Here is a 15862-nt window from a genome sequence, read left to right as displayed (position 1 = left end):
AAAAAATCAAGTGAGATGAGAGAAATGTCAAAAATAGTGTTTTTGTTATACTTGTAAGCAAAAGATTAGTGTTACCAACATGTACATTTTCTGCGTCTTAAAACAGTCTATCTCATGACTTCAAAAACCAGTAAAAGCAAATACTATCTGGTGTGCTATGGGGATGGGACTTGTGTGGGATAACCTGATGGGATTTCTTTACTTATTTATCACTTGCATATCTAAGACTAGATCGGGTAGGTCTTTCCATCAGTGTTTAAAAGCAAATTGTGTTTTCATCCTCTCTGCTTTTACCATTGTGTTACTCAACTCTGCAGTTGTGTCAACTTACCACCTATTACAGGCAGAGAATGCACAAAGAAATAAACACAAATATGCTAATGTGCAAGTCTAGAAAGTTGAGGTTCTGTTTTCTTTCCCTCCTTGTAATCTGAACCATTAGAGTCATAGTGTTGAAGTCCTTTCTTCAACTGTAGCCTTTGAGCCTGTTAGTTTTAGGTATGTGCCGAAAGGTGCATAAATCCATAAACAATAATACGTTTTAAATATTTCAGAGTTAATCGAAGATGTGTAAGCGTAGCACCTTCTAGAGAGACTGCTGGTGAATTGTTGTTAGGTAAGTAGAATTTTCAGTCCTCATAAATATCCTTTTTGTCTAAGATTCTGCTGTATAGATAAACTTGGCTGATTTTTTTTTTAAATGAGAGATGTGGCCTGAATTCTTTTGTATTATATACTTTATAGATCAGGTTTGGCTTTCTTCCCTACTGTTCATTTGAGTGCTATTTGGACTGTAGTTAAGTTTTTACAGTTGCAGACCATGTGCTCAAAGATGTGGAATGCTAAATTCTATTTCTGTCAAGTACTGTCTTGCCCAGGTACTATTCTTAGTATTCTTAACACCTGTACACTGTTCATATAACATTAAGATGCATTATACAAATAGTAATATCATGTACCTTTTTGTAACTATGTTTTCCTGCAGGAAAATGTGGTATGTATTTCGTTGAAGACAATGCTTCAGATACAATTGAAAATTCGGTAAGTATTAGAACACACTGTCCAGCTTTAATTTTTCTGAGCTATGACCGTGAGTAGCTTTTGTCCACTGTCACTGAGATTTCTGGTGTACTAGAGTTAGAGGTCTCTGGACAATGCTAGCCAAACTGATTAGTTTGGGTTCAGTGTTGCTTCTGTTGCCCCGGCTGCGGAATCGGTGGAGAAAGCAGAAAATAGGAAAGATGTGGGCCTGAGGCTGGCGGGGAGTGAGGAGAGGGTGATGTGGGGAGGCTTCTGCACCTTGCTGTCTGTTGCTCTGAGTTCATCAGCATAAGTGCACAGAGCTTGCTTTGGTCTGCACCTGAGATAACTTGCCTTACTGGAAGCTGGAGCACTAGGAAGTACAGAAGCTCACAAGTGTATTAATTGTGCTGTATGCTACAGCATCTGATTCTTGAATTTTCCATTATATAGGATGTTCTAGCTCCCCCCTTATCCTATACAAGAGAGGACTGTTTCATGGAAGAAACAGGAACTGACCTAATCCTTCTGATATATAAAGGCTCTGATGTATTAAAGTTTATACATCTAACAGACATTTAAAAAAAACAATCAAGATATGGGTTATACTGCTGAAAGTCTTAAACTATTTTCAGGGAGCTCTTCCTTGCATCTGCTAAGCACAAAACTGCTGTGGTTTAAGATGTTACCAGCTGGTTTGCTGCTTTGTCCTTCACAGAGCAGTCAGAATTGTGATTCGTGGCAAAGCTTTGCTCGCCCTGGTTGGCGGTTCAATATTTTAGCTTAAGAGCCAGTGAAAGTATGGCATTGTGTGCTAGTGTTGGATAGGGAACTGGAGCAGCTGAGGAGCATGCATGGTGTTCTGCCCACTGCCCCGAGGAGAGTGGAGGGTAGGAAACATATGAAGAAAATCACAACAATGTCTTAAAGCATCACAGCAAAATTAAAGTTTGCCTTATGATATGCTGTATGGTTATAAACTGGCCCTATTGGAGGGTTTCTTGTTTGGAAAAATATACTATTTAAAATAACCTTTTCAATTGCAAATTTTGCAGAGTTTTCATGGAGAAACTGAACCAGCATCATTTTCTTGGACCTATGAGGAAATTAAGGAAGTTCATAAGCGCTGGTGGCAGTTAAGAGACAATGCTGTGGAAATATTTCTAACAAATGGCAGAACTTTACTCTTGGCTTTTGATAATACAAAGGTAATGTGGCACTGATGGATAATAATATTGCAAAGCATTTTGCTGTGTCTTCGTATCACGTACATTCATGCATTAGTTTTTAAGGAGACCTGTTGCATGGACTAATTAAATTCTGTTTAATACGTTTGAAAAAACTTTGCTCAGCTAGACTTCTTGACAAACACAATCATGTTGTAAAACACATCTCTGATGTATTAAGACAGTAAAGAATCTTAGCATTACTAAAACATTATTCCATTACAGCAGAAACTTGTAAAATGAGAGAAACTTACTAAGTCTTGGTAGCTTGAAGCTTTTTAAAATATATAATTAAATCTATGGTGTTTTCTTCTAGGTCCGTGATGATGTGTACCACAACATCTTAACTAACAATTTGCCTAACCTTTTGGAATATGGAAACATTACTGCTTTGACCCACCTGTGGTGCACAGGACAGATTACTAACTTTGAATATCTGACTCATTTAAACAAACATGCGGGCCGTTCCTTCAATGATCTCATGCAATATCCAGTATTTCCTTTTATACTTTCTGACTACACCAATGAAACGCTGGACCTAAATGATCCATCGGTATATAGGTAATATGAAATGTTTGGAACTGGTTATTTCCAAATACCTGAACTGGTTGTCCAGTATAGCTTTTTAACTTCATTGTACTAAACTGCACACATATGTGAATGGAACTGTTCAGGGACAAGCCTTGTCCATAATAACTTCGTCTTTTTACAATAAGTGGCTGCTTCACCTCAGACATTTAAATAAAATGCATAGTATTATGAGTGTCTATATTCAAAGGGTGCTATCCATTGGACTTATATACTGTCTTAATATGATATGGATAGTCTGCAGATTTGAATAAAAGCTGTATGCTTAAATTCATGTGATTAAAGACTTTCAGGCCAATTAGTGAAAATTAAACAGAAAAGAAAATAATATTGTAAATTATTTGGCCAGTTACAAAATCATAGTCTTAATTGTGAATAGATCCAGGTAAATTATCCCACCCTAATAAATTTCTGTTAAGCTCATTCAACATTTGTGTGCACAAAGTCTTTGCCATTATACGATGCTGCTGATTTGACAGAGGCAGTTAGGGTTTGCTTGCCTGTTACCGTGCTATGGGGTAGCCTGTGGATCTGAGTTTGCCTTTAGCACTAACTAAAAGTGGCCTTTTTATTTGCTGATCTCTCTTGTAAAGTGCTATTAAGTTTTGCTTGTGCTTTTCATGATACTAAAGGCGTTATTCTTAATAATGCATTATTAAATGGTGTGAATTTTATAATTTTTTTTAATAAAAATTTTTTATAAAAATGACAAGATATCAGTACTACTTCTGTTACAGAAATCTGGTCAAACCAATAGCTGTGCAGTCTAAAGAAAAAGAGGATCGTTATGTGGATACTTATAAGGTAATTTTGGATAACTTTTGCTGCTTGCCTTTTTCCCGTGTATAAATAATATGGAGGCTTTAAATTTTTTTTAACATATATTGATAGGGAAAAGAAACTGCAAATCCAGTATTTTATGTCTATGGAATTCTCATTTCCAGTATGCTACCTTTCCTGGGAATTGTTTTATGACATGCTTGGAAACCTGTGTTTGTCTGTTCCTATACCTGAAATCATGAATCAGTTTAGTCTTTCCATCTGATACTGCTGAGGAGGTTAAACTGATAGCTTCTTACACATGACTATACATATATTTAAAGATTCCTAAAGATCAGGAAGATAACTTACTGCTGTTTATTTGAAAATTACTTGAGTGGAACTTGTAGCTATTCTTTCTGTTTGATAACAGAAAAGCTGTTTTCCCTCAAGTACTCTGTTTTAACAGGTTCTGCTATGATTACAGTGCTCTTTGATTTTTGTTCTTCAGAATGTTTTAAAGGCTGTGGGAAATAACAACGTGCTGGGGATGGAAAGCATCTGTAGCTGGACCTTCAAACTTATGTCTATGTCATCATAGTCTACTGCATTATTTGCAAATATTGTTTTTTCCATTTAGTATTGAAAAGCCTGTACAATGACTGCAGAATTGGAAAACAAGAGGGGGGAAGGGGGAAAAGCCAAAGTAATACATAATGGAAAACAGGTCATTTAAATTGGCTTAGGACTTTGATACCTAACTGGATTGTAAAAGTGATCGCATGTCTTTTGACATTTAATGTATTTGATTCCAAATCACTTTTAAACGTATGTTCCTCTGAAAGTTTAAGTTTTATTCCTAAACAACTTAAGCAAGCTTTTGTTTTTGTTATTGGAATACAGTCTAAGCAGGAGGCTTGTGATTTTTTTTTTCTTACTACTTTCCTAGTATTTGGAAGAAGAGTACCGTAAAGGAGCACGAGAAGATGATCCAATGCCCCCTGTACAACCATATCACTACGGATCTCATTATTCCAACAGTGGAACTGTGCTTCATTTCCTAGTTAGGCTGCCACCTTTCACTAAAATGTTTTTAGCCTATCAAGGTAAGGTTACTTCTGCTCACACTTGCCTTTCACATCTGGGCCTTGTCCCAATGTCCCAATGACCCAGGAATGCTACATGTTACTCTATTTAGCATAGTTTATCAATTGCAAATAGCTGAGTTCAGTAAAATTAAATCTGGTATGCTTTCACAATAGATACATTCTGAAATTACCAAGCTAGCTAAACCATAAAGTTGTACATCTTACATTTATACATTAGTGTATCTAGAATAAAAAGCTGACCTATTGTGGCTTAACCCTAGCCGGCAGCTAAGCACCATAGAGCCCCGGTGGGATGGGGGAGAGAATCAGCAGAGTAAGACTGAGAAAACTCGTGGGCTGAGATAAAGTCAGTTTAATAAGTAAAGCAATAAGCTGTGCACGCAAGTAAAGCAAAACAAGGAATTCATTCACTACTTCCCATCAGCCGGCAGGTGTTCAGCCATCTCCAGGAAAGCAGGGCTCCATCATGCATAATGGTTACTTAGGAAGACAAAGGCCATCACTCCCAAGTGTCCCCCCCCTTCCTTCTTCCCCTAGCTTTATATGCTGAGTATGATGTCATATGGTATGGAATATCCCTTTGGTCAGCTGGGGTCAGCTGTCCCAGCTGTGTCCCCTCCCAACTTCTTGTGCACCCCCAGCCTACTTGCTGGGGGGGCGGTGTGAGAGGCAGAAAAGGCCTTGACTCTGTGAAAGCACTGCTCAGCAATAAAGAAAACATCTCTGTATTATCAACATTGTTTCCAGCACAAATTCAAAACATAGCCCCATACTAGCTACTATGAAGAAAATTAACTCTATCCCAGCCAAAACTAGCACACCTATATTTGACTTGCAGTCCATGTGTAACACACATAGTCATTGAGATGGAAGAATTCTAAATGTTCTCAGCTAACTGGAGAGCAGTTAAATACTTGAAGTTGCAGATACAACTGCTACTGTGTCCATCATCGATGTAACAAACTCAGTTTGAATTTCTTTACAGATCAAAGTTTTGACATCCCAGACAGAACTTTTCACTCTACCAACACAACCTGGCGACTCTCTTCATATGAATCAATGACTGACGTAAAGGAGCTTATCCCAGAATTTTTCTACCTTCCCGACTTTCTGGTTAACAGAGAAGGTATACTGAGAGGATACCAAAACTATATACCCAAACCAGCTGTGCAGTTGAGCCTATGGGTTGAAACTGAGGACATTTATATCTATTGACTGAATATGCTAAGCAGTAGATGTATAGGAGAAATCTGGCACGAATTTGCAGGATATGCTACAAATGCTGTTATGTAGGACTTAAGGGAAGTTTTTTTGTAATTATGTCAGAGGTGCAAAGGAGTTTCCTATTGTCTGATTTTTCCATTTGAATGAGTATGTACAGGTTGAATGTGTTTGGGGAAGGACTTGTTAATGGTGCTGCCCTGTTGATCAGCAATTACTGTGCTTAATGGTTAGCTTTTATAGAACCCTATAAAGGCCTTTTTGAAGTTACTCTGAACTAAAATATTGGAACGTTCACTTCCCTGTTTCTAGGTTTTGATTTTGGAGTACGTCAAAATGGTGACAGAGTTAACCATGTCAATCTTCCACCTTGGGCTCGTAACGATCCTCGTCTATTCATCTTGATTCATCGTCAGGCTTTGGAGTCTGACCATGTTTCCCAGACAATCTGCCACTGGATTGACTTGGTGTTTGGTTATAAGCAAAAAGGCAAGGCCTCTGTTCAGGCTATTAATGTCTTTCATCCTGCAGTAAGTATTTGTTCAGCAGTCCGTTTGTTCATTGTACTTAGTATCTCAGTGGGGGAAGGTTTGGACTGACTTGGCTTGGAAAGCATCCAGCATGAAGCAAGATCCCTTGCTCATGAAGTCTTGAAGAATAAGAACAGGCTTTAACCATTTCAGTGCAGAACTGATAAGATCCCAGGGACTGTTGTAAGACTTTGAATTTGTGCTGGTCTTTCTTGCCTTGAGATGGGCATGGGGCATGATCAGGTATGGGGTTTAGGCTTTCTGGGTAGTTGTTTGCAGTGGTATACAGGTATTGTGTTTGTGTGTCTGCTTCCATTTCATTCAAAAGAAGCCTTTCATTCAGGCAGATTGTGCTGCAGCTTTTGATACGATTAAAATAGTTCAGTTTGTCCTGAGCTCATTATTTGTGTTCTTCCCTTCATGTACATACTGTGTTTTGTCCCTCTAATGAGCACTTTGCCCTGAGGAAATGTAGTTTCAAATAAGTCTTCATTTAATGTAAAGAATACCAGAGTTTCACTACTTAATTGTAACAAGGATATCTCAGATTGTATTCTTCAGCTTCAATCCTTGCTATCACAAGGCTTGCTCAGCCAGGCAGTCCTGGTCTCAAATGAATTCAAATGTGTTCCATGTGTTTAGCATTCATTCTATAGCTGGAAGAGTTAATGAAACAGTAGTGTTTGGCAGTGGTGGCTCTTTCTTTTCGAGTAGCCATCCAAATGCTTCTCTTCGTTTTCCCTTTTTTTGTGTTTAAGTATTGATTTAGTTGTTATTACCTTAATTTTCAAATACTAAGTTTGTGTGAGCGTGTTCATTGTTTTTTAAAGGGAAAAGTCAAGGCCTTTGTCCATGTGACCGAGGAAAAGTATGTGGTATACAATTAGAGAGACATTAAAAAGACAAATGGAGAAAGGAAGAATTTTCACTCCCCTGAAATATGAAGGTTCTTCCTCCCTCCCCACCCCAAACCAGAGCTTTAATACATTAATTAAAAAGAGGTACAGAAAACAAACTTTTTCAATTTTTTGTTTATCATCAGCAACCCTGCTGGTTTTGCACAGATTAGTAAAGGTCTACTAAGAAAGCCTCTGTGACAGAAATTAGTCATGGACTACATGTAGGAGCAGCTCACATGATAAATCTTTGTGGTAGTTGTCTCCAGTAAAGTGGTGACAAGGTTACTGTTCTCACTGGCTCTGTAGTCAGCACAGCCATTGTGGGATGGCTTCTGGTCCAAGTCTTAACCAAACAACTGAAGAGTCTGCCTCTAAATTTGTGTGCATGTGTTGAGAAATCTTTCCCAAAGACAAACTGGATAAGCTTATTCTTGCTCCTCCCGTTGTTTTTTTTTTTTCCCTCTCTAGACCTATTTTGGGATGGATGTTTCCGCTGTGGAGGATCCTGTTCAGAGAAGAGCCCTTGAAACAATGATAAAAACATATGGGCAAACCCCTCGCCAGCTGTTCCACACAGCACATGTTAGCAGACCTGGATCCAGGCTTATCATGGAAGGAGAACTTCCTGCTGCCATGGGATTACTAGTGCAGTTTGCTTTCAGAGAAACCAGAGAACACACTAAAGAAATAATATATCCAGTATGTCATTTTGACTTGCAAGACAGTTTAATTACATTTATATGCTGTAATTATTGTGCCCTTATGTTTACAGTTTCCTTCCTAAAACTGCAACTTACTGCCCATACTGTACTGTAAAGAAAATACACAAAATCAGGAAAGTGATAGTGAAAATTATTTTCATGCATTTGTGATATATTTTGTGTCAAACTAAGACAGATCAGAATTATCGTGCATATAGCAAACAGGTGTTGGAAAGCATTTCACTTAACCAGTTTTATACTTTCAGTGATGAATTCTGGAATCTGTGTGCAAAACTATAGTAGGTAAGCACGTACTGTGCTTTCCTCCATCCTCAGCTTTTTCATTGTCTGTAGGACAGTTAACTTTCCACTTCAAACACTTGTTTTCCCTAAAGTCCAGCGAGAAACTGAATCCTTGCATTTAAAGAAATTTGTATTTTTCACTGAACTATCTGAACTACAAGCTTGCTATCTCAGCCCTAAAAGAAGTGGGAGAACTCCCTTAAAACTAATAGCTGAGCTGATGATACTACAGTGCTTCATAGTTGTCTTTCTAGTATTTTTAGAATACTTCAGCAGTCCTTACCATGTGATTGCTTATGGGACTGTGATATGAATGATTCTCCCTTACTACAGAAATAATATTTTTCTGAGAACTTTTTACCACCTTTTAATTTGAATCTTATCTGTGCTTGGTTTAGAGTCCATTACCATGGATAAAAGGCTTGAAGTGGGGAGAATATGTTGGTTCCCCAAGTGCTCCAGATCCTGTTGTCTGCTTTAGCCAACCACATGGAGAAAGGTTTGGCTCTCTCCAGGCTTTACCAACTAAAGCTATCTGCGGCTTGTCCCGCAAGTTTTGCCTTCTGATGATATACAGCAAGGAGCAAGGTATGAATCTCTGCTTATTCTTTATGTGCACAATACATGCAAAAATGAGCCATAAAAAATTTCAATCTAATGCCACTATTATTCTCCAGCAAAATTCCCAAATTTAGTCTCTTTTGCCAAAGATTGATTTATAAATCCAGTAACAGCTTCCACACGTGTGCTACCTTTCCTGGAGGGTGGATATTACTTGTAATTTTCAAAACTACATAGAGGCATCCTGTAATTAAGTTGATTTTTTTCATTGAAGAGACTGCAGCATGAGGATTTAAGTTTAGAACTTGCCAGCAGATTCAGTCCAAGAAGAGCTGAAGAACAGGTGAAAAGAGCATGTGGTAACAGAAGGAATTCAAGGAATGGTTTTTAGAGGCAGAGAATGAGGAAAGCCATTGGTAAAAAGCAGAGAGAGCTGAAGGATCTTCCTGCTTTTAGATAAACTTCTTGGAGGGACTCTTACTGATAATGTATAAACAGGTTCTCATACTCTTGTTTTCTTTGTAATGCGTACTAGTGAAGATTTTTTTAAAAATAAATGGCTTCACATTTAGTCAACAAAAATAAGTAATATTCTTGAAGTTATGAACAGTCAGTTCTCTAGCTGGGAAGTATCATCAGCCTCTTCCCCTTTTCTCTGCTCCCAACAGATGCAACATTTCTGCAAAAAAGCTTTGTCCAGGTTCCAGACTGTCTTTGGAGAATACTGAATGTTTACATAGTCTGAAAACTATGTTTGTTTATAGTACACTATGGATTAAGCCATAGTGTAACAGAAAATAATCTTATTTTGAAACTTTGGAGTGCTTTATAGTCTAGCTTGTGGGAAAACATGGACCTGAGACTTTTATTGTTGACTATCAAAGTGATCAACTCTTTGCGCATGTGACACAATATTATTATATGCCTTCCTTCAGGTGTGAGAAGCATGCACAGTACTGATATTCAGTGGTCAGCTATCCTGAGCTGGGGATATGCCGATAACATTTTACGACTGAAAAGCAAGCAAAGTGAACCTCCAGTAAACTTTATACAGAGTTCACAGTTCCATCAGGTAAAAAAAAAAAAAAAAAAATCAGTCTCTTGGTCTTCGATTTAATATTGCTGATTTAAGTGGTGGCCTGACTTGGCAGTAGGTAGTCTTGCTTGCTTTTTTGAGATGAGCATCCAAACACAACTGTCTTTAATCTGTTTGATTCTCTTTTGGAATGTGTCCCTCATTGCTCCAGTGTATCTTGCTCCTGGATGTGTTCCTATACTAGGTAAAGGTCCCTTCTGAAGGCATTTGATTTTTGTAGCTTTTCCCTCCTTTGGAATATTGGTGTGGATTTATAAAAGCTTACTTTCTGGGCCAAGAAAAATGGATACAGGAAAAAACTGTAGGTGCCTCACATTAGAAGCAGAACTCCACTATAGTTTAGGATTCCTCTGAAAAAAGATTGTGTAAAAGATTGTTAGGGAACACTGCATAATCTCTGTTATGCTCCAATGGTTGGTGAGATTCTACCGAAAAGATTTTTGGCTGATGATGTGGCTGTAGATGTAGAAGTCCGCAGTAGTTCACTACTCTTTGGCTGTGGGTTCTGGGCTACACAGAATTTTCCTCTTTACTTTGTTTCTGAAGTAATAGCAAATATGACCTAAAGCAGGTATATTTAAACTCTTGGATTTCTTTAGCTTTTCTTAGGCTAACCAATAAAGAATCAGTTTGACCAAATGCTATGGCATAATGAAAACAGCAGTTCTGTTCTAATTTTTTCTGGCTTTGTTTTGTCTTTCCAAGGTAACAAGTTGTGCTTGGGTGCCAGACAGTTGTCAGCTGTTCACAGGTAGTAAGTCTGGTGTCATCACAGCATATATGAACAGATTCACTAGCAATATGGTAAGTTCTATTGGACAGGATTTATATTTAAGGATTTAGCTGTGTTAACTATTACAGTCTTTTTTTTTTAAACAGGAAAAGTGAGGAAAGGGGAATATGTTATATTCAGGACAATTGCTAAAAAGATCAAGTGCTTGTTTAGTTTTATTTTTGAAGGATTCTCTTTGACATTGTTAAATAGATTTATCTCAGCATGTTTATTTGTGGGTTCCTCTTAAGGTGCTGTTTGTGTACTGCTAGCCTTTAGTCAGCCCTCATCATCTGGGTGCATAACTGATTGTACATACAGCTCTCACTGTATTTGGGCTAGGGCTTGGAATTGAAGGTCTCTGGCACAAAGAAGCTCCCTACATTAAGGAGTAACTTTTTCTGTGAAGGAGACAGAGCCTTTCAAAGCCTTAATTGAAACTGTGGAATGCATTTCCCCAAAGTAAACAACATTTCAAATGCAGAAGGCACTTATACTACAGAGAGCCGGGATGAAACCTCTGACAGCGTATGCATTAACCACTAAGCCTCTTCATGTCACGTTCCCCAAGGGGAAAACCTGTGAGAAAGGAAGGGAGAAAAATAACTTGCATTACTTAATGCATTAGTGGAAGATACTGAGATAGTAGTAGAAATCACCCTGATACTATGTGGTGATAAGCATGGTATGAAAACACAAACAGAACTTGAAATTCATCTTCTGGTTCAGACTGAGTTTCTGAGCTTCTGTCTGACTTTCTCCAGCAGTAACTTCTACTCTTCATACAAGGAGTTTGCAACATTCTTGACAGGTCATTTCAGGTTTGTCTACAGGATTACCCAGAGCAACAACAAAAGTAAACAGATTTCTCAAATGTAGCTTGGTACAGACACAGGTATTGGCAAACGCATTTGTAGTAGTGTACTCTTGATGCTCTTGAATTGCTACATTAGCATGGCTAGAGGCAGCCTTGGTATGATCTGCTATGCCTACCCAGTGTCCTGTTTTCAACAGTGGCAAACAGCAGATGCTTAGACTGGGAAGAGCACAAACATACAGTGATTTCTTCCTTGGCTTTCTTCCAGTTTCTGGTGATCTGCCACTCATACTTCCTGAGCTCAGCAGCACTTTGAGGTTAAAAAATGAAGTAGAGCTTGAAGCCTGCAAGCTTCAGTCAGTTGGATCTTAAGTCAAGCACCTTAACTGCTCACCAGAATAGTGAGCTTGTAAATAACCTGTGCTGAGACCTGGATTCCAGTTAAATTTTTTTTGAGGCACTAAAATAGAAATTCAATGTACTTGCCTTCTGCAATGCTAAAAAGAAACTCTAGTAGTGGGGTTATGATTCTTAAGTTCCCTGCATTTCCTAGAAACAAGTGATTTTTGTTCAGCTGCACAGATGTTGTCCTCAAGACCATCTCTGCTGAATTTCTCAGGACTGACAGTTTTACATGCCCCAGGCAGACTGACCTCGTGCCAATTTTCTAGCTCCTGTTGCTGTCAGTTACCCAAGTCAGGGCTGCAGGGAATGCAAATGTGCTTCCTAGCATCTGTTCTGTATGCATCTTGTCAGCTGTTCGGTGATTAAAGTGAACAGTCTGTTATAATGCAGTACTTGAAACATGAATATTTTGCCCTGTTTCACATTTATATAAATTCAATGCATAGGCATAAACCAGATACCATGTTGTTAATTGGATATGGGAATTCAAAGGCATGCTGTCAGAATACAAAAATACTTCAGTGTTTTACTTCAGATGCTCTGTTTTGCCTAGCCTTTGTTTAAGATGGTCAAAAACCTGATGAAGTACTGCTTTGAAACTGTGGTCTGTCTAGACAATAAGTCATACCTTCATGAAAACCTCAGCAAAGGCTTTCTGGTTGTACAAATTACTCCTTCCTTCACTTGCTGACTGTCAGAGTTGTCCTGCAAATGGAAAGAGAGCGCTTTAATAATCTGTTTTACTCAAACTGGGCAGTGATCATTTAAGGCCTCCGCTCAAGTGCTGCAGGCGATCATTCGGGGTAACCAACAGAAAGAACTGCTATTTAAAGGTAGATACATACCTGCATCTTTTTCCACATCTAGATGCTGTTTTAGTGGTTGTCATCTAAAAGCAAGCAGGAAGTAAAAAGGGAATGGCATTTTAGGCATGAGAATTATTTCACAACTTATTAGACCTTAATACAGTTGGTGCTAAAATTCCAGCTTGTCTCATTACAATATTACAATATTATTGAATAACCCAGTGAAGAATCAATGAACCATTGCTATTAGTGCTATAGAGAGAAGCTGCTAAAGGTGAATCCTGTTTTCAGTTCAGGTGTTGAAATGAAGATCAACAGCAAACACTTAAAGGAGATGGGGGGAGCACAGTAAAAGTGTTATCAAAATCAGTTGTTCTTCAGAAAATCAGAAGTCTTGATTGTTGCTGTTATGGAAAAATTTGGTATAATTTTTTTTTCTCTAAGCTGAGCATGGATTAAAGAAGGATCTGCGTATGTGAGATACGACACTGTTCTGAGAATGACAACTGGATGCTTTCCGAAGTGTGTCTTACTTGGATGAGATGCTCAGTAGCAAGAGCAAAACAACAGATCTTCCTGTTGTCAAAAAGTGTATTGACTTCTGAAATATTACATAGATTATATTGTCCCTTTTAGTGCAGAAAGACATGTAAATTTTCTACAGACTGAATTAACCAGATGTATATTTTAACTTGTCTGTTTCTGCTTCCAAGCTTTTTGTAGACCTGCTATATGCATCCTGTACCCTCATACAAAAATGCAGACAATGTGCTCTGACACATGTGAGGAAACAAGCAGAAAAATGTTCCTTTCTTTTACAAAGATTCTTCTAATCTCTGTACAGCAAGCTGTCTTAATTAAAGCATTAGTATTCTGATTAAGCAGCTCCTTCGACTTAGCCAGTTTTCAGGAAGTCTGAATCATTTCAGATGATATAACTTGAATAAGAAGTGTTATTTGGTGTTAAATTTGCTGCTTTAAATTTTTATCTAGCAGTTTCTATATTTAAACCTGACTTCCTGCATGTTTTTCCAACTTGGTATCACTGAAGGACTTGGCACCAACTTGAGGAATTCCCAGTTATTTACTGTACACAGTGATAACTGCTGAGCTGGGTTTTCCTTCTGTGTTTCCAAGCGCTTCCTTTAGATGTGAAAATATTGAGGACTGTCATTTTGCTGTCATGTGGAAACAGCAGTCTTGCAGAAAACAGATCAGCTGATTTCAAGGTGTGTAATTGAGACAGAAGTAGTACAATAGTTGTTCGTTTCGATTCATTGGACCACATCAAAATGTTTGCTTAGACTAAAGCACTGGAAGCAAAAAGTTGAACATTAATGATATGTATGGCTTGTCACATTATAAAGCATTAAACATAATAAAGCATTAACAATGTTGCTGAACTGATGACATTAAAAGCAATGGGAACCATTTTTTGCAATCTAAGAATTAAACTTGTCCCTAGGCTTATCCTTTTCAGACAAAAGACAATAACTTTTTTTCATGAGTTCATGTTTTATCTTGCTATTTTTCAGCCTTCAGAGATAGAAATGGAGTCGCAAGTCCATCTGTATGGTCACACAGCAGAAATAACAAGCTTGTTTGTGTGCAAACCATACAGTATAATGATAAGTGTCAGCAAAGATGGAACCTGCATCATATGGGATTTGAACAGGTACAAGTATATATGTAACTTTTTCCAATGGCTTTCTTTTAAATACCTCTTTTCCAAATCCTTAACTTTTTAAAGTTAACTGAATCTGTTCCATGTATATCTTAATGTGAATTCAAACCCTTACTGTTTTTTCCCATGAAGGGTGTTGGAATTCTAGAAAGAATACAAAAAATACCATCATCGTGCAAAATGTTGATTGAAATTAATATAACTCTTAAATATTTTCCTCAAAGAACCTTTTCTGTGTTTGAGTCTGAACTTAGGCTTGTTCTTTTTATTTTCTCCAGGCTGTGCTATGTCCAGAGTCTGGCTGGACACAAGAGTCCTGTGACTGCAGTTTCAGCTAGCGAAACAACCGGTGATATTGCAACAGTTTGTGATTCAGGTATATTTAGCAGTCAAGAAAGCCGTTTTGACTTGGAGACCAAATAAATAATGAGACTTGCTATTGTATTAGTTACTGAGTGTGTGTTAATCATCTGAGGATGCATTTGGTCAAATAGGAGTGCTTTTTTTTTTTTTTTTTTTTTTTTTTTTTTTTTTTTTTTTTACTTAGTGACATACAAATTTCTCCAGAAATGATTAGGTAGGTGTTTGAGTAAAATGTAGAGATATAAAAGCTAACAGCTTGATCTCTTTATAACAAGACTTGAAATTTCAACAGATTCCTGGGAGACCTAAATTCTGTGAAGTTGGCTGCTTTCATTTTTAACAGGGATTTATTGTCAAAGGTACAGTTCTTCAGGGGAGTACAGTGTATTACAGAGCAACAGAATTTTTGTTATTCACTCTATCACTTTAAATGCTTCCATATCCCCAGAAGCAAACATAGATTTGCTTAGCTATTCGCTAGATTAAAGCAAAGAGGAATAACAGCTATACTAAAGCAGAAATAGTAGATATTTGTATTGGGGGGTCTACAGAGGGAAATAATTCTCCCCATCTTATTTTAAAGCCGGTTTTTGTACTGTCTTGTTTTCCACAAAGTACTGTTTCTGGATGAGAGCATTAAAACCTATTTGAGCAGTAGGGTTTTGAGTATTTCATAAATCAAGATGCTGATTGACTTGAAGATTGACTGTGTGCTACAAGACTATGTATCGGTAAAGCAGGGCCAAGTCAGAATCCTCACACCATTTTACTGTATATAAGGGATACCTGTGTGTATTGTGTTGACTTGAGACTGTGGGGGAAATAGGCTCCATCTAAATGACAGAATATGGTTCCACTGATGCAAGGAAGTACAGAATAAGGAGGAAGAGAGCTTAACTTTGTCTATCCATATGGTTAAAAGACAGTTATTGACCCAATTCTCACTTTGTCTGGGCCAATTTTCTTTCTCTTTTGCCTTGAGTAAGATGGGTCTTACATACT

General features: G+C 37.8%; 1 protein-coding gene across 1 annotated transcript in view; it reads left to right on the top strand.

Moving 5' to 3' along the window:
• Window positions 1-15862, top strand: part of LYST (lysosomal trafficking regulator) — a 69452-nt gene that overhangs the window by 50348 nt on the left and 3242 nt on the right. Inside the window, exons 36-49 of the mRNA XM_075708503.1 lie at window positions 555-616; window positions 986-1041; window positions 2076-2228; window positions 2563-2807; window positions 3572-3638; window positions 4543-4699; window positions 5688-5828; window positions 6236-6453; window positions 7821-8051; window positions 8755-8944; window positions 9853-9989; window positions 10719-10817; window positions 14349-14488; window positions 14776-14873. Coding sequence (XP_075564618.1) covers window positions 555-616; window positions 986-1041; window positions 2076-2228; window positions 2563-2807; window positions 3572-3638; window positions 4543-4699; window positions 5688-5828; window positions 6236-6453; window positions 7821-8051; window positions 8755-8944; window positions 9853-9989; window positions 10719-10817; window positions 14349-14488; window positions 14776-14873 — 1994 coding nt within the window. The remainder of the gene's footprint in view (window positions 1-554; window positions 617-985; window positions 1042-2075; window positions 2229-2562; window positions 2808-3571; window positions 3639-4542; window positions 4700-5687; window positions 5829-6235; window positions 6454-7820; window positions 8052-8754; window positions 8945-9852; window positions 9990-10718; window positions 10818-14348; window positions 14489-14775; window positions 14874-15862) is intronic.

Source organism: Pelecanus crispus, chromosome 3 (assembly GCF_030463565.1).
Source record: "Pelecanus crispus isolate bPelCri1 chromosome 3, bPelCri1.pri, whole genome shotgun sequence".
Taxonomy (NCBI): domain Eukaryota; kingdom Metazoa; phylum Chordata; class Aves; order Pelecaniformes; family Pelecanidae; genus Pelecanus; species Pelecanus crispus.
This window is presented reverse-complemented; position numbering and strand designations above follow the sequence as displayed.